The 21,986-nt window shown below is 59.5% G+C and overlaps 1 protein-coding gene across 16 annotated transcripts in view; it reads right to left on the bottom strand.

Moving 5' to 3' along the window:
• ADGRB1 (adhesion G protein-coupled receptor B1) overlaps positions 1-21,986 on the bottom strand; it is a 94,977-nt gene that overhangs the window by 41,118 nt on the left and 31,873 nt on the right. For all 16 annotated transcript variants that reach the window (XM_055347928.2, XM_055347929.2, XM_055347927.2 and 13 more), the window contains 7 exons: positions 21,748-21,942; positions 19,498-19,566; positions 18,779-18,887; positions 15,036-15,179; positions 14,430-14,505; positions 14,102-14,204; positions 12,725-12,768 (listed from right to left, as the gene is read on the bottom strand). In XM_055347928.2, coding sequence (XP_055203903.2) covers positions 12,725-12,768; positions 14,102-14,204; positions 14,430-14,505; positions 15,036-15,179; positions 18,779-18,887; positions 19,498-19,566; positions 21,748-21,942 — 740 coding nt within the window. The remainder of the gene's footprint in view (positions 1-12,724; positions 12,769-14,101; positions 14,205-14,429; positions 14,506-15,035; positions 15,180-18,778; positions 18,888-19,497; positions 19,567-21,747; positions 21,943-21,986) is intronic.

Below are 21,986 nucleotides of genomic sequence, written 5' to 3'. Positions count from 1 at the left end.
CCCTGTACTGGGCCCTGGGCACTCCCACGAGCTCTGCCCTGGCTCTAGCAGATCCCAAACCTTCCCCCCATTACAGCCAGCCCAGCCTCATCTCCTCCCAGCCCGCCATGACCTCGGAAGCGCTCCCTTGGCTCTCCCACCATTTCCTCACCCACCTGGCCTGCCATCTGAATGGCTGCTGGGCTCTGGTTCCTTAACTGTGTCATGGGGGGGTCTCGCTTCCCTCAGGGGGCTTGGGCTGCAAATTCACCTAAGAGCTGGCCTACCACCACCACCACTTGTCACCACAGCCTCCACCCTCATAGCTACCACTGAGGCCAATCACTATCAACACCATCCACAATACAACCAGGACCACCACTGTCACCATCGCCACCACCCCCTCCATGTGTTATCAACACCATCATTACCACCAGGTCTCACCACCACTACCAACAATACCATCAGCCTTCATCACACCACAATCATCACCTCAAGACACGACCATCAGCATCACGCCATCAACAGTACTGTCACTACCACCACCAGCAGCAACACCTACTCTATCATCAACAACAACACAACCATTGCTACCACACCTTCACCACCATCCATGACACCATCAACATCATAAACACCACTCTTTCTGCCACTATATCACAACCACCACCACTACCAACCCCATCATCAGCAACAAAACCATACGCTACCAACAATGCGACCCTCACTACCACCAGCCCCAGCATCACCATCACCACCATCACCACCGTCACCATCCCCATCTTCACTACAGCCACCACCCCATCATTAAAACCACACAACCATCAGTACCACCACCCTATCACCACCACCACCACCACCTCTGCCTCCATCCTCAAAACCACACAACCATCACTAATGCCACCCTATCATCACCACTGTCATCATCAAAACCACACAATCATTACCACCACCCCATCATCACCACCACTACCACCACCACCACCACCACCATCACCACCTCACCTTCATCATCAAAACCACACACCATTACTACCACCATCCCATCATCACCATCACCACCACCACCACTGCCACCATCAAAACCACACAACCATCACTACCACAACCCTATCATCACCACCACTACCACCACCACCATCACCACCATCACCACCACCTCACCTTCATCATCAAAACCACACACCATTACTACCACCATCCCATCATCACCACCACCACCCCATAATCACTATTACCACCCCATCATCTCCACCACCACCCCATCATCACCCCCACCACCCCACCTTCATCATCAAAACCACACACCATTACTACCACCATCCCATCATCACCACCACCACCACCACCACTGCCACCATCAAAACCACACAACCATCACTACCACAACCCCATCATCACCACCACCACCACCACCACCATCACCACCATCACCACCCCCACCCCCACCACCACCACCACCACCACCACCACCATCACCACCCCCACCCCCACCACCATCACCACCACCATCACCACCATCACCATCACCACCACCGTCATCATCAAAACCACACAATCATTACTACCACCACCCCATCATCACCATCACCACCCCATAATCACCCCACCACCCTACCTCCATCCTCAAAACCACACAGCCATTACTACCACCACCCCATCATCACTACCACCACCCCATCATCACAACCTCTACCCCACCTACATCATCAAAACCACACAGCCATCAATACCACCACCCCATCATCACCACCACCACTGTCATCATCAAAACCACACAATCATTACCACCACCCCATCATCACCACCAGCACCACCACTATCACCACCACCACCACCATCACCACCACTGTCATCATCAAAACCCTGCAACCATTACTACCACCTCCCCATCACCACGACCATCACCATCACTACCCCACTATCACCATCACCACCACTGTCATCATCAAAACCACACAACCATTACTACCACCACCCCATCATCACCACCACCACTCCATAATCACCCCCACCACCCCACCTCCGTCATCAAAATCACGCAACCATTACTACCACAACCCCATCATCACCCCTACCCCGACCACCATCACCACCACCACTGTCATCAAAACCACACAACCATCACTACCACCATCCCATCATCACCACCACCACCCTACCTCCATCATCAAAACCACACAGCCATCACTACCACCACCCCATCATCACCACCACCACCCCACCATCACCACCACCATCACTACCACCACCATCACTATGACCACGACCACCACCACCGCCGTCATCATCAAAACCACAGTGATGATTGCATCACTACCATCACCTCCATCATCACTACCACCACCACCACTGCCATTAATAGCACAGTCATTACCACCACTGTCACCACAACCATCACCTTTACTGTCCCTTCACAGTCATCACAATGACCACCGATCACCCATGGTCACCAGCGTCACCTCCACTATAAGCACATCATCATTCTCGTCTCCAACACTGCCATCGCCTCATCAGAACCAGCTCCGTCACTGTCCCTGGAACTGACACTAGCCTGGTAACAGTCAGCAGCATTCGACAACAAGCGTTTATCCCGTGCTCACCATGTCCAAGGCGCAGTGCAAGCAGAACCAGGCTGGCAGGAGGGATGGCCACCACCATCACCAGCAACAGGGCATCCACGCCATCACCACTGCCTGTCACACCTGACACCCCTGCCCTCCAGGGATCTCCAGGCTGACCCCACTCCCTGCAGTCATCTCTGGTGACCTCCAGATTGTTCCACCATCCCCCTGCTTCCAGGCACCTGTGCACCAAGGGCAAGGTCAGAGAATGGACACTCAGGGCCACTCTGCCCTCCTTGCTCACGTGGAAGTCCTTCCCTTTGTCTACCTTATATCCTGCCTTCCCACATCCTTCAGAACAGTCAGTCACCACCCTCCCTCTCTGACCTCAGGGTAACACTGAGGGGCCTGGGAAGGTGGGGCTTTGATGAAGCCTTTTCTGCTGCCTTAAATGAGCCATTGTGCTCCTGCAGACAGGGACACGGGTACTGAGCGGAAGAGGCTCACGGCCTTCCAGGCCCATCCCCGTGGCCCGGACCCCTGCAGCCACCCCTCCACCTGCCCTCGCCCCCACGAGGCATGACTGAGAGGAGCTCCCAAGGTGGAGGAGGGCATGGGGGGGCGGTGGAGGAGCGGTGTGGGGGGCGGGGGAGGAGCGGTGTGGGGGGCGGGGGAGGAGCGGCGCGGGGGGGCGGGGGAGGAGGGGCTCTGGGGGCGGTGGAGGAGCGGCGCGGGGGTCGGTGGAGGAGCGGCACGGGGGGCGGGGGAGGAGCGGCGCGGGGGGTGGTGGAGGAGCGGTGCGGGGCGGGGGCGAAACACAAATGTCCAGCCTGCCTGCCCCGATCCCAGGCAGCGCCAGACGGCAGCCATGGGACTGGCGTCTTGCATTGTGAGGAACATGAGAAGCCCTGCGGGCCCCAGTCGCAGACCTGTCCGTGCTGAGGGAGGCTCAGACATGGCCCAGGAGCCAGCCCTACAGGCAGGGCTCCAGGCCTAGGGCCAGCTGAGATGGCTGCCAGGGGCCATCTGGGTGCAAAGGAGCCGGGTGGGCATTGAGGGGTCGCTCCACTTGGGCCCAAACCCATAAGCCTGCTGTGACCCCATTCTGAGTGCCAGCTTCTGGTACAGGTCTGGGCCTGTCTGGCTCTTCCAAGCTCCTGGCAGAAGGCCCGGCACCGAGCAGGCACCCAGGAAGTGGCGGCCCTCTCCTTGCACGCCCCCGCTACCCCCAGCTATTCCATCTCTGCTCACCTTCAGGGCCAGAGAGCTCACCCTCTCTGCTTCTAAAAGGCAGCATGGGGACGCAGGCAAGGGGCCCCCGGAGGCCCAGGGCCTGAGCAGCCCCACCCACCCCAGCCGCTCCCAACCCCACCTCTCACAGACACCTTGCAGACAGCGCTCCCACCGCGGCACTCCGCCTCTGGGCCTTTGAGGCGCCTGGGGCCTGGCGCGGACTCCAGCTCCCTCTTCACAGCCGGTGCATGCTCCCTCCCTTCCTCTAGGAAGCCCACTCCCAGAACTGGCCCCGAATCCCAGCACGCGGGTGGCCGTACCCCAAGTCTCCGGCCCCCAAGGGTGGCGCTCTTTTGAGCAGCTGCCTGCCATCCTCTCAGAAGCCGTCCTGGACTTGGAGGGTAGGACGGTGCCCACCTGCTGAGCAGCCCAACTCTCGTTCCGTAATACTCACAGCAGCCTGGCTTTACAGACACGGAAGCCAAGACTAGAGGAGGGGGAAGTCACCCATAACCACCCTGCCAGTGAGGAACAGGGCCGGGGCTGGAGAAAGTCACCCATGGCCTCCCCGCCAGTAAGGAACAGGGCTGGAGCTCTGCCCCTCCCAACTGCCAAGCTACCCTGTGTGTGTGTGCCAGTGAGGGGCCTGCCTGGAGTGGGCATTCGCAGCCCACGGGCTCCCCCACTTGGCACAGCTGGGGTGGGTGGGGGATGGATAGCACTGCCCACCAGGAACGGGGTGAGCAAAGGCCTAGCAGCCTGTGGCTGGGGCAGGCCTGGGAGCCACAGCCAAGATCCCAAGAGAGGGAGAGAGAGGCTGGGGCCCCGGGGAGGCAGTGGCACAGAGGTCTTGCAGGCAGACTAGCGGGTCTGTTATGCCCACCTGTCCCCTCCTCCACTGCCGAAGTCCCTCCCAGCTATGCCACATGGGGGCTGTCACAGGCCATGCATCTGGCAGACTTTCTATAGAAGAAAAAGAATGGAGGCAGGAGGGGTAGTGTGGGCAGGGGAGGGGTGGGCAGGCGGGAGGTGTGCGGGGAGTGGTAGGCAGGGGAGGTGCAGCGGCCCTGGGCCCTTGCTGGTGGCTGGTGGTCTCCAGTTGCCCAGGAAGCTCCCTGGACTGGGAGGAGGGCACAGACTCTCAATATAGTGGTCCCTCATCTCCTGTCCCATTGCACAGTTAAGGAAACTGAGGCCTGGGTGTGCACAGCCAGTGCGGCCAGATCTACGAATTCTGTGCTTGAGGGAGGGGCTGCCCTGGCTGCCAACCCCAACTATAAGACTTGCACGCCCCCAGCCCTCAAGACACAGGGGCCCAAGCAGGCACCCGGGGCAACTCAGAGCTGCGTCCCGGGCAGCCTGAGTGTGTGAGCCAATGAATGTGGAAGCCCCCAGCTCCAGAGAGGGAGTGACCCTGTTAACATGGGGCACACTCAGACTCCCTGAACAAACTCCTTCTGAGGGGTGCTGTGTGCCTGGAGCCATGGCAGAGACCCAGGCCCTGCCCTCGGGGACTCCTGCTCTGCTGGGGTAGGGCGGATAGAACACACACACGGATCCAAGGATTCACTGCAGATCAGAGCCGCTGCCAGGAAGAAAGAGACAGGGGTTGGGGGGCAGGGCAGTGGGCAGAGACAGCCTGGAGCACGTGGAGAAGAGGGCACTGGGCAGGGACAGCTGGGGTCCCAGAGTTCCCGAGCAGGCCCTGTGGGGGAGTAAGAGGGCCTGGGTAAGGGCAGCTGAGAGGCCCCTGGGCCAGGCAGAAGAGCTGGGTCCATTCCCAGATGCAGAGACCTTGGGCAGGCCCGAGGGTCTGTCCTGGACTGGGAGGAGGCTAGCCCACTCCAAGTTCAGGCCATGGGGGCTTGCTCGCAGCCGTGACCTTACGACCTGGTCCGTTCCCTCCAGCTCTGAAAGCTGCCACGAGCCCCTGCATGGGCGAGGACCCTGCGCCCAGAAAGAACAGGCCCACACAGGCCTCTGCCAGCCCCTGCTGCCCCTACCCAAGGACCAACCAAGAGGACATTCAGAGAAAGGGGTACCCGGGAAGGGGCTGGTGCCATGCCCAAGCGGCTGCAGGGGCAGAAGCTAGGCTAGGGTGGGCTCATCTTTGAGAGCAGCACTCCACCTCTCCCCTGTCCCCGAGGCCCCACCCAAGCTGGGAGAGGCTCATCCTCCTCCTCCCTCCTCGATCATGGTGCAGATACTGAGGCTCTTCCCAGGCCACCAAAGAGGCCTCTGTGTTGGGTGCGTCCCCTCCCCCTGCACCCCTCCCCCAGCCTCCTCTGCCCCCATCAGGAACCGGCCGGCGTGGGAGAGACTGAGCTGGGAACCGGCTGCTGACAGCGACCCGGGGGCCCTGCCAAGTCTTCCTTCCGCTTCCCCCCCCTTGGCCTGCCCCCTCACTGCCCTCTCCAAGGAAACCAGGAAAGGGGTGGGTGAGGGAGAGGCTCTTAAAGGGACCAGGATGCTCACTTGGGCAGGGGTCCCAGGGAGGGACCAGGGTCTGGGTCCCCAGCCAGGACAGCTGAACCTGACAGGGGCCCCACAGGAGGCAGGGCTGGAGGCCCGCACAGGCCAGATGGGAACAACCAGGAGGTGGCCCTGGACCTGCCAGTGAGCACTCTGGGCCTCAGTCTCCTCAGCTGTAAAATCGGTTAGTAAAGACGTGTGAGCTGAGACAACCTGTGTGCACTGAGTGAGGCAGCTCTCATGGTGCCTGGCCTGAGGCTGAGCTTCAGGAAAGGAGTCCAGCAAATGTCCCTCTCACACGTCCTCCTTCCACACACGCCTACCGGGAGGGGACCATGTCCGGCAGAATAAGGGTTCTGAGAGCCAGCAAAATTGGGAAACTCCCAACCCAGTTGGACAGGAGTCTCCTGCAGGACTTCTCAGGTCATTATGGTCAATACGGACTTGGGAGCACACGGAACGCTGCCCTTCCTAAAGCCATGAGGATGGGCTGGCTTCTGGCAGAACACCCCGTAAACGCTAGGGTAGCACGGTAAGGGCTTCAGGTCTGTAGCCCGGCTTGTACTAACGTCCCCGCTCTGGGACTCCACTGAACCATGTTTCGAGTAAAGACGGAGTGCATGATCTTTCAGGATCTTGCTAGCTCTGACTTTTATACTCGGTAAACTCTGGGTTATTTACATTTTTTAGAGCAGTTTTAAAAGACTGAAAGATATTTGCAACTCTTACGTGTAAAACACCCAGGGAGCTGTCCTTTCAGGACCACAGAACCTAACTCCCAATGTGTGCTACTGGCCTCCATCAACTTCCTGTCACCCACCAGCCCATCCTTTTCTCCACCCATCATTCACTCATCCACTCATGTATCCAGCCACCCACCCAGCCGTCCATACCTCCATTCACACATCCAGTCACCCACACACCTATCCACCCACCTATTCACCCATCTATTGATCTACACATCTAGCTAGGCACCCACCCATCCATACCTCCATCTGCACATCCAGCCACCCACACACCCATCTACCCACCCATCTATTCACCCATCCACCCATCTACCATCTCTACATCCAGCCAGCCACCCATCTATCCATCCATCCATACCTCCATCCACACATTCAGTCATTCATGCACCCATCCACCCACCCATCCACACACCTATTCACCCGTCCACCCATCTACCATCTATACATCCAGCCAGCCACCTACCCATCCATCCATACCTCTATCCACACATCCAGTCATTCACACACCCACCTATCCATCCACCCATTCACCTATTCACTCATGCATCTATCTACCATTTACACATCCATCCAGCCACCCACGTATCCATCCACCCACCCACCCACCCACTCATGCACTCATCCACCCACCCATCTACTCATCCATCCATCCATCATCCATTTCTCCCCAATATATGTCCAAGTCCTAACCCCCAGAACCTACGAATATGATTTTATTTGGAAACATGGTTTTTGTAGATGTAATTGAGTTATTGATCTTGACTGATACCACACTGGGTTTGGGGGGGGGCATAGATCCATGATTGCGGTCCTTACAAGAAGAGGAATGTACAGAGATACACAAGGCAGAAGGCCAGGAAAAGATAGCAGCAGAGACCAGAGTGACGCCGCCACAACCAAGGATTTCCTAGAGCCACCAGAAGCTGGAAGAGGCAAGGAAGGAATCTTTCCTAGAGCCTTTGGAAGGAGCATGGCCCTACTAACACTTTGATTTCAAGATTCTGGCCTCCAGAACTGGGACATAATAGATATCTGTTGTTTTAAACCACCTGGTTTATGGTAATGTTGGCAGTTTGTTAGGGCAGCCCTGGGAAACTGATTCTCTATCCCTCCAGACACCTTCCATCTTCTTTCCTTCTCTCAGTCACCCATCCATCCACCCCTGTCTCTAGCCTTCCATGCATGCTGTCATCCACAGTCCGCCCACCCACCCTTTCCCATGCCAGCCATCACTGGTCACTCACCCAGCCATGAGACTGTTCTTCCGCTGCCTCCCCATCCCCCAGCAACCCACAGCTGCACCCTGGGTGCATCCCTCTGGCAAACAGCCAGCTCCCACAGATTATCCACACCCCCGCTTGTCCACACTGCCTACCAAGAACCCCTTCGCACATCCATTTCTGCATTCAGCCACGTAATCACTGTCTTGCTCATAAACCACTGTTGATTCTCACTGGGTCAGGGCTCAATTCTAGGGATACAGACATGACTTTGACATAACTGCCACTGTCCCCCCCCCATCCACTCCAGTAGAGACACCTGTGGTCAAGGAACTATACAGGGATGGGCTACGGTAGGGGCAGTGTCTATGGCTTGGAACATATGAGAACTCTGCAACCCCCACCCCCTGCTTTGCTCCCCATTTTCCTCCCTAGCATCCCCAGTCCCCAGGCCCTCAGCACTACAAGCCAGGCTGGTGCAGGGGTGTGGGGGAGCAGGAGCACCTGAGCCATGCTGCCAGGCCAGCGTTCAGGACTGGATGACCCAGGGTGTTTGGGCCTGGGAGATTGGGGTTTGGTTACGGATCTGGTTGCTGGGGTGCAGGGACAGCAGGTGCTCTTAGGGCTCAGGGTTTACAGAGCATGAGCAGACATCATGGGCTTGAGTGTTGAGCCCATGGGTGCAAGTGTGTCTGCACAACCGGGGTGAGACAGGCAGGTGACTTGCATTGCAGTGGAAGCCTGTAAGTCTTTCTAGGCTGAGTGGATCACATGGTCAATTGCTGTATGTGGCTGGAAGAGGAGGTGGCCCTACAAGCATGTGACACACACAAGTCATTCCAGCTAAGACACCAGAGCAGGACTCAGCCTGTGACCAGGATCAGGGCCCAGTGTATGACCAAGGTCAGGACTATGTGTGGCTAAGATCTGGGCTCAATGTATGAACTGGGCCAGGGCTCAGCCTGTGACCAGGATCAGGGCTTAGTATGTGACTAGGATCAGGGCTCAGCCTGTGACCAGGATCAGGGCTTAGTATGTGACTAGGATCAGGGCTCAGCCTGTGACCAGGATCAGGGCTCAGTGAGTGAGTAGGATCAGAACTCAGTGTGTGAACAGGGTAAAAACTCAGTCTGAGTTTGGGATCTGGGCTCTATCTGTGACCAGTTCAGTTATGAATAACAATTACGGCTCTAAGAGTTCACTACCTCTCAGCTGATGGTGACTGATGGCTCTCACTCCCCTCCCGCTACAAACCACTGCACTCCTCACACACAGAACCCCTCCCCAGACGCATGAGACTCTTTCCCATCCAAGTGCACACTGACACAGGCCCACACCAGCTTGGACCCGGTCCCTTGGTGCCCTGGTGGAAAAAGACCTGGGCCCCTGCCCCTGGTCTCCACTTCAGGTCAACTGGGAAACTCAGCTCCCCGGAGACAGTTCACAGGGTGAGGAGTGGCCCCTGCAGCAGTCAAGGGAGGTGCCATCCAACTCAGAGCGGAGGGGAGGTGAGGGGCAGAAGGAAGGGGACCGAGGTCAGCCCCAGTCCCTCCCTGCCAGCCGTGGCCCACCCTCTAGGGCTCCAGGCTGCCCAGTTCCAGAGCAGACGGCCTCAGTCACTGTGCTGTGCTTTCAGCGGGACTGTAGGAGTCTCAGGGCCTCAGCTCCTCACAGGCAGCGGGTGTGCAGCGTGGCCTGGCTCCCGGGCAGGGTCAAGGACCCAAGAGGCAACTTGGGCACAGTGCTGCCAGGCACTGCATGGGCCACACCGGCACCTGCCTCCTGTCCTCCTGTCCTGAAGTCCTGGACCCAGGCACCAAGACCTTAGCACTCAGTGCACCCAGCTGGTGACGGGGTGGGTGGAACACCTGGTGTGACTGGCGGGTCCTGGGCCTTCCCCACACCTGTGACTTTTAGGGTCGACAGAGGCCACGCGGACGCCAAACACCCGGAGGACTTGACCGCAGTCCTGCTGCCCCCGCCCCTGCCTAAAAGCAGGCAGACCCTGGCCATAGGGTCAGGAAGCCAAGGCTCCCAGGGCACAGGCTCTGCCCAAGGCCACGCAGCATGTCCTCTTCGGCCACAGTTGGGTCCCTGGGGCAGTGTCCTTGTCCCGGCTCACTGGACAGGCCCCTCACAGCCTGCTGCCCTGGAGGACAAAGGGGACGCTTTCCTTTCTAAAAAGCAATTTACTCTGCAGGCCCCCCAGGGGCCCGCACCCTCCACCTGATAAGACCGCCTGGGGACTGATCCCCAGGGAGCAATCAGAAGTACGGGTGAAGCTGTCCTCGCAAGGTCGCTGGTCACGCTGGCATTTATGCTGGTAGAGAGGGAAGGCTCCTGAAGGCCACCAGCAGGGGCTGGTTGAGTGAACCAGGGCGCAGCCCCCCGAGAGCTGCCGCAGCCGGCGAACAGCCCGGATGGAGGGTTTCTGCACTGTGGGGAGGGGCCTGTGCTGGTGGAAGTGCTGGGGCTGTGGGGGTGAGAGACCCACCTGCAGCCCCCGCACTGCCACCCCCTGAAAATGCAAAGCCCAGGGGTGGGCCTGGGTCATGCAAGCAGGGGGGCTTTTTTCTTGCATTTTCTTTCTCCACCCTTACGAGAGCTAGAGAGCTGGCTCCTCAGGGCGGCAGGGCACCCAGCTTTCCCCAGCCCAGCTGCCAACCCCAGACCCAGGGCAGGAAACATAGCAGAGTCCACCGTGTGGGGTGCAGAGAAGGCAGGAGCCTGGCGTGACCTGCCATTCCCACCTTGAGGCCTTTGCCCTGGCTGCTCCTTCCCCTGCGACGCTCATCCCCAGACACTCACGCGCAGAGCTGTGCTTGCCAGGCCTCTGCCAAAACCTCCCCTTCCCTCGGAGGCGTGCATGACCCTGCTTGCAAAGGCCCCTCCCCACCCGCATCCAGACCCTGCTAGCTTCCCTTCCCGGCCCATGCACGGCTGGGCATCACCACACTGCTCCGTCTGTCCCTGTTCCCCATCCCTCCTCACTGGGGAGAGGAGGCTAAAGGCTGGGACCTGCCAGAATAGTGCCCATCAGAGGGTAGTGGCCGCCGGAGGAAGGGTGGTGAGCAGTGGGCGATGGGCGGATGGATTAAAGAACAGGCGGACAGAGGAGCGGTGGATGGGTGGTGGGTAGAGGGTGGTGGCAGTGGATATAGATTAAAGAACAGGCGGACAGAGGAGAGGGTTGATGGTTGGTGGGTGGAGGGTGGTGGCAGTGGGTATAAAGAACAGGCGGACAGAGGAGAGGGTGGATGGGTGGTGGGTAGGTGGAGAGTCATGACACCCAGCCCCCACTAACTGTCCTCACCCTGCCGCAGCCTCCCCTGAGCCCCTGCCTGCCTCTGCCTGCTCCTCCTGGCCGGCTCCCTGCTCCTCATGCCCTCAGCCTCCCTGCCCTTGCTCCAGCTGTCTCCTCCTGAGCCACCTGCCTCCCTCTCCCTGTCAGGCAGCCTTGTCCTCCAACGCCTGCCACTCACGGAGCCTTCCCTTGTCACTGAACTACCCACCACGCAAGGGACCATCACATGTGCCACTGGCACCCAGGTGGACACGCTGACCACACACACTCAGCCCGGGAAAGGGGTGCAGGGAGGCCTGAGGCTGGTGATGTCAGAGCAGCCAGGAGGGACTGGGGCTGAGGGAGCTGGAGGAACACGCTCGGAGGAGGCGCGTGGCAGGGTGCACACACCCAGGTCCCTGACCACACACTGAGGACCCCTCAGGCCGGAGCTGCATGTTGGGACCCGGCCACCATCGCTCTATCCATCTCCCCCTGTCCTGGCCTCGCTCAGCCCTGGGCGCTGGCACTTTGGGCCTTTACACAGACTCTTCCTGTGACTGGGCGAGCTTCTCTTCGCTGCCCGCACCTTGCTGTCTGGGAGGATGGCCCCACTCTGTCACACCCACCAGGACCCCGAGATGGCACCCCACAGCCTGACTGCTCCTTGCGGAACCCCACATGGGGCGTGGAACTTGCTCCAGCTGTGCCACAGCGCCTGGGCCAGCCGGCACCCAACAAGTGCTTGGCCTGCAACTGGCACAGGACATATGGCCACTGAAGACCCCAGGGGCCCACGCCCCCATCTGATGAGACTGAAGTTCCAGTTCCACCCCATGCTGCCCTGGTCTGTCATGGAAGCTTTCACAGCCCCTCAGCGCCTGGCACCCACCTGCAGACCTGAATGCCAGGATTCCACCTGCTCTGGGCATGGGGCTGGGGGCAGGTGGCAGGCCAGGACGCCTGCCCATCACCTGGCCTGGGGTTGGACCTCCATGTCCACTCCTCCCTGAACTGTTGACATCCCTGGGAGGGGGTGGGAGGCAGCCTGGTGGGCTCCAGAGCCAGACGGTGAGTGACAGGTGGTGACACGGAGGCCTATGCGGGTACACAGACAGCTGGGGGGCAAGTGGACAAGACCTGAAACCTGCACCCCTCCCCTACTGGGCCAGCCTCCCACGAACCCCACCCCAGACCCCCAAGGCCATGAAATCCAAGTGAACTTACACATCCGTCTCATCCCACAGGATACAGGTCTGGTTGGTGGTGCCCTGGGAGAGAGGGGAGAGGAGTCAGGGCCCCTGGCAGCCAGGACCAGCCCCCACCCTCAGGTCACCATGGGACCCACCTAAAGATGTGCTGCCAGGCGTGCTACCCGTGCGGGTCCCTTAACAGACTGCGTTTTGCGAGGAGGAAACTGAGTCCAGGGTGGAGACAGCAGTGGCCCAAGGTCACCTGGGCTTGGCACGAGCCCCCACCACCCACGTGGCCTCGGGCAGCTCCTGGCCCCTCCCAGAGCCCAGGTCCAGTGGCCAGGCTGGGCAGCAATGGCTAAAGTCCGTCTCTCATATGAAGTAGGGTGATGGGAAGACCCTTCCCCCGGGGCCTAGTGAGCAGGGGTCACTGGGCACACAGTGGCCTCTGTAAGCACCCTGCACTGCTCTGACGTCCTGCTAGCATTCCTGGGACACAGCCTTGCCAGGCCTGCCACACACTAGCACTGCCAAGATGGGGCAGTGACAGCAGAGATGGCCACAGCTCCTGAGGGTGGCTCTCAGGTGCGGCCTGCTCTGAGCAGCTGTGAGACTCAGTCCTCACCCAGCCCTATTGTTCCCACTTGATAAGGGAGGGAACCATGGCACAGAGAGGTTGAACAACTCTCCCAAGGTCACACAGCTAGAAAGGACAGGGCTGGGTTCTCCCGTGGCTTCCTACAGCCCTGGCCTGGGCTGGAGGCCTGGCACTGCCCAGTCCTGGTGCGGTAACCCAGGCAACGTGTTCCCTGGGGGCCCTGGTTCTCGGCCCATCAGAAGGGCATCTCGGTCCCTACTCCTCTGAGGCCCAAGGAAGGGCTCTGGAGAGCTCCAAGGAGCAGGGTTGGGACCTTGCAGGGCTCACATAGCAGCCGTGGCCTGGAGGCTGGGGCTTCCGGCCAGGGAGTTCTGGGAGGACGCTCCCGTGCTGAAATCCCAGGGCCCCTGCAGGCGAGGCCTGGCATCAGCCCTGGCGGTGCCGGCAGAGGGTGTACTTACACCCCCAGCTTCTCGGTGGCCAGGCGTTAGGGGGCCAGAGCTCATGGGACGGGCTCCACTTCTCAGAAGGGGAACAACCAGGCCAATGGGGGCTGGAGGGCAGAGTGGTTGGAGCCCAGGTGGGGAGTCAGGCACAGATGGGGTTTCGGCACCTCACTTGCTGTGTGACTCCAGGCAAGTCACCGCACCTCTCTGAGCCTGTTTCCCCACCTGTAATCCAGGGATAAAAGCAGCTCTCGAAGGTTAAAGCTGTTGTGAGGAGGCCCCAAAGGCTTAGTGGCTGAGGAGTGGGACAGAATTCGCGCACATGCGTTTCTGCTGGCATCAGAGTGTGCATGTGGACGGCACTCACATTATACATGTGGGCAAACTCGATCTCCAAGGGTGTGCGCAGGGAGCGAGGCGGGGGTTTCACAGTCACGGAGATCACCTTGGAATTCAGGACGGTCGTGTTCCTGCAAGAGCCAGAGGCACAGGTGTCGGGGGAGCCCTCCCAGCCCAGGCTCCTCCTGGCCCTTCCCCAGGTGCCCCCGAGGGCCCCTGTACCCGCCGCCACCCTCCACAGCCCATCATCCACACTCCTCCAGGCCCCCTGGCCTCCCCGTTCACATCCTGTGGCTGGGGTCCTACCCACCCCACCTGCCCTGCACTGCCCACCCCACCTGCCCGGCGCTCCCCACCTCTGCAGGGCCAGGAAGCTGCCCAGGTTCCTGTAGAGCACGGTGCCCACCACAAACACGGATGCTTCATCGGCCTCTGGAAGAAAGTGCACTGTCAACCCCGGCCCGCCATCCCCACAGCCAGGGTGGGACTTGGCAGCCTGGCCTTGGACCCCGCTGTCACTGGCATCTGCCGCCCATCTTCAAGGTCATGTCCAGGGCCCAGGCGGATGGTGAGGCCCACCCACCCACGGAAAAAACAGTGCTGCAGCCAGGGAGCTGGGGCAACAGGCACGTGGGAAGAGGGAGACCGGGCCATTCCCTGGGGCATCCTGAGAGCTATGGGCAGGCAGGACATGGCTCTCTTCCAGGTAACAGGGTCCTTGACACGTGACTCCCTGTCCCTCCCTGAAGCAAGGTGGTTCATCTTGACCCCTCTGCCTGGGCCTCAGGGTTGATCCGCAGGCCCTGGCCCCAGGGAGGGCAAGGAGGGCTTCCTGGAAAAGGGGACCCCCTTGAGAACCGCCCAACTCTGAGGCAGCAGCTAGACTCCAGAGGGGTGGTGACCATCCGACTCCGGGGCCCACGTCCCCCATGAAGGTCCCCCCCACTCCCTGGGCCCCTCACCTGCCAGCCCCGTGGAGAAGACACTCTTGGACACAGTGACCCTGTCCTCCGGCACCTTGGCCCAGTCACCCGTGGCCCGCCAGCCCTTCATGGGGAAGCTGATGTCAGTGGCTCCGCTGGCTGGGAGCTTATGGATGCTGAGGACTGGGAGCAGGGTCAAAGGCGGGAGAGACAGAGAGGAGGGAAAGTCACAGATGTGGCGGGGCCTCAGCTGCGGGAGTTGAGGTGCAGGCCTGGCAGTGCAGGGTGATGCCGCAGGGTGCCCATGGCTCAGAGGCAGGAGTGTGGGGGCCATCTGCCCCAGCCCCAGCCCCCAGAACCTCGGTGAGGTCCAGGAGCAGAGACAGCAAGGAGCACCAGGCAGAGGCTGGGCCGGGCCTGGTCCTGCTGAATTGGAGCCTCGGTGAGGGGCAGGGAGCCTGCCCCTCCCACCCTCCATGGCCCAGAAGGTGGTCAAAGGCAGATTCTGGGGTCTGTCCTGTGGCCATGGAGGGATCCGCAGGGACCAGGCACCTCCTCAGCGCCCCCCACTGCCTCCTGGGACAGGGGAGCCCAGCTGCCCTCCAGCTCTGTGAGCTGATCCCGCCTCCCCTCCCTCTGTAGAAGGGGGATGGGGGCTGCCCTGCCTCAGGGCTCAGGCATCAAAGGGCAGCATGGGACGCAGTGAAAGAGGGGATCCAGTGTTCCCTCCCATTCTGGGAAGGAAGGCATTGGGGGTGCGGAAGGGCCCTGAGCTCAGGGTGGATGGGCATGGGGATGACGCAGCAGGTTTAGGGGCAAATGGACGTGGGGACGAGGCAGCAGGTTTGGGGCAACTGGACGGGAAGAGAGTTTGGGGAAGTGCCGCTGGGGTGGAAGCAGGTGCTGACAGGGACCCACCGTTCTGGGGGAACCTGGCCCTGGGGCCGTGGCCTCAGCCCTCACAGGCCCCAATGGAGCCTCAAGAATGCAGCCCAAGATGCGGCAGGGAGAGGAGGAGAGGGCATGCGCATCAGTAGTGCCAAATGCAGTGGGCGGCACGGACGCCCGAGAATAGGGTTTTGCACCATGGATGTCACTGGCAGCCCCAATGGAGGGCAGAGGGAATTCGGACTGGGTGGGCACCCAGTGAGTGGAGGGGCAGGAGGGACCAGCAGAGAACCGGGGGTGAGGACAAGAGGAAATGTCAAAGGACAGGTGGCCTGCAGGGGCAAGAGTCTGCTGGGAAGCTGCAGTGGGGAATGGGGACAGACGGACGCTGGAGTAGTGCCCTGGAGCAGGCGAAGGGGTGGGAGACTGGACACAGGGTCATCGAGGGGCGGTGGAGGGCTGGCATGGGCACCAGGGTGGGCTGTGGCAGGTGTGCCCAGGTAATGGGCAAACTTTGAAATATTTCATTGGAACAAGATGAAAAGTGGCAGAATTATTGAAGTAGTAGCAATCAGTCATGTTGATGTTTCTAGCTGAGGCATTTCACTATGGAAAAATCAGAACTTTGTCTTTTTTTGTTCCTTAAAGAGACAGCCTATTGCTCAGGCTGAAGTGCAGTGGTGTGATCACAACTCACTGCAGCCTCGACCTCCTGGGCTCAAGCGATCCTCCCACCTCAGCCTCCCTCGCAGCAGGGACTAAAGGCACACCGTCATGCCTGGCTAATTTTTTAAAAAACATTTGTAGAGACAGGGTCTCACTGTGCTGCCCAGGCTGGTCTCAAACTCCTGGGCTCAAGCGATCCTCCTGCCTTGGCCTCCTAAATTGCTGGGATTACAGGCATGAGCCGCTGCGCCTAACCTCAGTCTTTAATTTAAACGGTTAATGCTAGTTAGCCTCCCAAAGACATTATAATAAGAATGTCGATCCGTCTTGGACATGTTTTAGTGGGACTTGTTCAAGTACAATAGGCACGAAGCTATGGTTTCCACCAGACACGTCTGAGTGCTGCCTGCAGTACAGGTCTGGTCACATGGAAGTTACCGTTGCTTAACTTAAATGTCCTCGGACTGTGTCTGTTTTAGGCCTGGGGATGGGACACCTCGGGAGTGCCAAGCACCTTCTGACGAGATGAATATTGAAATGGACATTTCTACTGGTGAAAACACTGGGTCATCAACCCGGTCATGGCAGGTCTCTGGGTTTAAGGTTGGCTGCAGGGATCAGAGTTCGAGCCTTCGTAGTCTGTCTACAGGCAGCTTCTGTGTCACTTTGGCCTACAGCTCTGACAGTCGGGAGGGATTATTCCTTTCATCTGGTTTGCATAAAGAGATGTGATGGGAAGCCGCTCTCGCTGGCGTCCAGTTCTTGGCAGCTGAGTGAGGGAGGGATGTAGGGGTGGGGGCCTGGGCAGAGAAGCAGGGTCCTGGGAGTGAGTGAGGCTGAGCACAGCTGAGTGGAGCATATGGGATGCACAGGGTGTCTGTGGTGTACCATAGCTTGAATGTGTCCTGTAAACGTTCATGTGTTGGAAATTGAATCCCCAATTTCATCTGCTAATGGTACTTGGGGGTGGGGCCTTTGGGAGGTCGAGGGTGGCCCCCATGATGGCTTTAGTGGTATTATGGGAAGGGAGACCTCAGCGGGCATACTTGCTCTGTCTCTCATGGGCTGCCTCTGCCATGCTGTGCTGCAGCAGGAGGGTGCTCACTCAGAGCTGGAGCTGTGATCTTGGACTTTCCGGCCTCCAGAACCTCTCATCTTTATAGATTACCCCTTCAGTGACAGCAACAGGAAATGGACTGAGACAGGGTTATGAAGCATGTGGGGTAACCACGGTGCTCAGGGTTTGAAGCGTGTGTGGGCCATTCCAGGGGCTGTGGGCTGTACCGAGCACTCTGGGAGCTGGCTATCAGTTATGTCCTGGGCACCAGTATAGGCACTGGGCAAGACCCCAGGGTGTGTGTGCTGACAAAGCTCAGCTGATCCTGGTCATATCACTAAAGGTGAAGCATCCCCACAGGGGAGGTGACACTCTCCCTCCTTGGTGCTAATTTTTTAAAAAACATTTGTAGAGACAGGGTCTCACTGTGCTGCCCAGGCTGGTCTCAAACTCCCGGGCTCAAGCAATCCTCCCACCTCAGCCTCCCTAGTAGCAGGGATCACAGCTGGGGCCAGCACCCACTCCTGGGTCCTCTGCTTTGAGAGACTCTCTGATCAAGGCAGGGAAAGTTTGAGAAACGTGGCTTTTGAGAGGTGTTTGAGGGCACTGTAGTAACAGTCATTAAACAGAATTGCTGTGTTTGTAATGACAGCCACCTTTTACCCCGGGATTCAGCCACTCACTCGCCTCATCAGTCTCTACCTCCCCATGAGATGGGCACCGTTATCATCTCATTTTAGAAATGAGGAAACTAAGCCTGGGCTGACACCACGGAGCTGGGTGGAGTCCAGGCCCCTCTGGCAAGGCACTACGGGGACTGACAAGCAGGGAAGGTGTGGCTTGCACAGCCCCTGCCTCTAAAGCTCCACAGGGAGGGCACTGGGGGTGACAGGGAGAATAAGCTCTGGCCCCAGGTGGGTACATGCGAAGCGCTGGCTGGGGACGGAGCTCCCAGGTCCACACCCCCTGGGCTGTGTCTCATCCCCTCCTAGGCCACATCATCAACCCTCAGGAGACTGAAAACAGGACCCATCTGAGAAATTGGCTGGGAGGGCCCACAGAGGCTGTCTGGTCACTGCCCCTTTATACAGATGAGGACGCTGAGGCAGAAGGGCCTGGCCCAGGGCTGCAAAGCAAGGCGTGGGGGGTGGCAGCAGGCGGGCAGGCTTACCCAGGTTGTCTGTCACCTGGTATGCATCCCTCAGGTCCTTCATGCGGAAGCCGATGACGTCCACAAAGTCCTCCACCAGCCGGAACAGCTCCTTGGCGTTGGGGCCCGCCTGGGGGGCAGGGGGGTGAGCAGCCCAGGGAGGAGGCCCGGCTGTCCCTTAGCCCTTGCCTCCTTCCCTTCCCTGTCCCTCCTTTTCTTATTGGCCATTTCCTAACATTTCGAGGAAGTGGGGCTGGTGACCTCTGAGTACCCCACTTTGGGGATGAGAAAGCAGATGCCCAGAGGGGCTGCTGTGCCCCACCCATGGGAAGCCCAGGATGGGGGAGAGTCTCTGGATACCCACAGCCCCCATGCCGGCTGCTGCCCGGGCTAGGAGTGGCGGCTGGCTGGAGGTCAGCCCGGGGGAGTGAGCACTGCCCACTGCCCCAACATGAGGAGGGCTCTATGTCCCAGCTGCCTTGGCATCCCCATGTGCTCAGTATTTTCTGGAACCTCCTCACCGAGCCCCAGGAAATAAACGACTGTCCTTAGACAAATGAGGAAACAGGCTACGAATGCTGAGCTTCCTCAGTGCCGCCAACACCAGCAAGAGGCCATCCTGAGATCCAAACCCAGAGCACCCGGCGGGACCCCACCCCAGGCCGACTGGAGACCAGGGAGGCACCAGCTGTGCCTGCACCCCTCCTGAGGCTGCTGACCGTAGGGGCCCCAGGCCCTACCAGCTGGGCCTCCTCCCACTTGTCCCGATTCTCCTCTGCCAGCAGGTTGCTAAGGATCTGGACAAAGTTCTGGAAAGAAGAGGAAGAAGGGCCAGTGACGAGAACAGGGCACAAAATCACCGCTTCACTGTGACCAGGGTCAGGATTCAGTGTGTGACCAGGGTCAGGGCTCAATATGTGACCAGGATCAGGGCTCAGAGTGTGACCAGGGTCAGAGCTCACTGTGACCAGGGCCAGGGTTCAGTGTGTAACCAGGATCGAGGCTCAGTGTGTGACCAGGGTCAGGGTTCAGCATGTGACCAGGGTCAGGGTTCAGCATGTGACCAGTGCAGTGTCAGGGCTCAGTGTGTGACCAGGATCAGGGCTCAGTGTGACCAGGGTCAGGGCTCAGTGTGTGACCAGGATCAGGGCTCAGTGTGACCAGGGTCAGGGCTCAGTGTGTGACCAGGGTCAGGGCTCAGTGTGACCAGGGCCAGGGCTCAGTGTGTGACTAGGATTGAGGCTCAGCATGTGACCAGGGCCAGGGCTCAGTGTGTGACCAGGGCCAGGGTTCAGCGTGTGACCAGGGTCAGGACTCAGCATGTGACCAGTGTCAGGGCTCAGGGTGTGACCAGTGTCAGGGCTCAGGGTGTGACCAGGGTCAGGGCTCAGTGTGACCAGGGTCAGGGCTCAGCGTGTGACCAGGGTCAGGGCTCAGCGTGTGACCAGGGTCAGTGCTCAGCGTGTGACCAGGATCAGGGTTCAGCATGTGACCAAGGTCAGGGTTCAGCAGGTGACCAAGGTCAGGGTTCAGTGGGTGACCAGTGTCAGGGTTCTGAGTGTAACCAGGATCAGGGCTCAGTGTGACCAGGATCAGGGCTCAGTGTGTGACCAGGATCAGGGCTCAGTGTGACCAGGGCCAGGGCTCAGTGTGTGACTAGGATTGAGGCTCAGCATGTGACCAGGGCCAGGGCTCAGTGTGTGACCAGGGCCAGGGTTCAGCATGTGACCAGGGTCAGGACTCAGCATGTGACCAGTGTCAGGGCTCAGGGTGTGACCAGGGTCAGGACTCAGTGTGAGCAGGGTCAGGGCTCAGCGTGTGACCAGGGTCAGGGCTCAGCGTGTGACCAGGGTCAGGGCTCAGCATGTGACCAGGATCAGGGTTCAGCATGTGACCAAGGTCAGGGTTCAGCAGGTGACCAAGGTCAGGGTTCAGTGGGTGACCAGTGTCAGGGTTCTGAGTGTAACCAGGATCAGGGCTCAGTGTGACCAGGATCAGGGCTCAGTGTGTGACCAGGATCAGGGCTCAGTATGTGACCAGGGCCAGGGTTCACTGTGTGACCAGGATCAAGGCTCAGCGTGTGACCAGGTTCAGGACTCAGCACGTGACGAGAGTCAGGGTTCAGCATGTGACCAGTGTCAGGGCTCAGTGTGTGACCAGGATCAGGGCTCAGTGTGACCAGGATCAGGGCTCAGTGTGTGACCAGGGTCAGGGCTCAGCGTGTGACCAGGATCAGGGTTCAGCATGTGACCAAGGTCAGGGTTCAGCAGGTGACCAAGGTCAGGGTTCAGTGGGTGACCAGTGTCAGGGTTCTGAGTGTAACCAGGATCAGGGCTCAGTGTGACCAGGGTCAGGGCTCAGTGTGTGACCAGGATCAGGGCTCAGTGTGTGACCAGGATCAGGGCTCAGTGTGACCAGGGTCAGGGCTCAATGTATGATCAGGATCAGGGCTCAGTTTGTGACAAGGGTCAGGACTCAGAGTGTGACCAGGATCAGGACATGGTGTGTGACCAGGGTTGGGGCTCAGTGCGTGACCAGGATTAGGGCTCAGCATGTGACCAGGGTCAGGGCTCAGTGTGTGACCAGGTTCAGGGCTCAGCATGTGACCAGAGCTCAGCGTGTGACCAGGATCAGGGCTCAGCTTATGACCAGAGCTCAGCATGTGACCAGGGTCAGGGCTCAGCCTATGATCAGGGCTCAGTGTGTGACCAGGGTCAGGGCTCAGCATGTGACCAGGGCTCAGCGTGTGACCAGGATCAGGGCTCAGCTTATGACCAGAGCTCAGCGTGTGATCAGGGTCAGGGCTCAGCCTATGGTCAGGGCTCAATGTGTGACCATGATTAAATGTGTGACAAAGGTCAGAGTTCAATCTATGACATGGGTTAGGGCCTGGGCTGTGGCCAGGGTTGGGGATCCATCTCTAAGGTCGAGGAGGGCTCCCCAGACACCTTCCCGACACCCTGTTCCAAAATCCCCCTCGGGGAGCCCACCTGTACGTCCCCAGGGGTGGGGCTGTAGTACGCTCTCCGGAAAATCTCTGTCATGTTCCTCAGGACATCGATGGTGGACAGCAGGTCCCCACTGTAGCTGGTCCCGTCCTGAGAGATCTCCACCAGTGTCTGGATGACCTCCGAGACCCCCTCCCCGGGCAGCCCTCGCTGAGCCTTGGCCAGGTGCTCCCGGGTCTGCGGAAGACAGAGAGGGCGGGTGCCTTCACCTCTGTGGTACA

Source organism: Gorilla gorilla, chromosome 7 (genome assembly GCF_029281585.2).
Source record: "Gorilla gorilla gorilla isolate KB3781 chromosome 7, NHGRI_mGorGor1-v2.1_pri, whole genome shotgun sequence".
NCBI classification, from domain to species: Eukaryota; Metazoa; Chordata; class Mammalia; order Primates; family Hominidae; genus Gorilla; species Gorilla gorilla.
The sequence above is the reverse complement of the archived record's forward strand: the minus strand, read 5'-3'. Positions and strand labels throughout refer to the sequence as shown.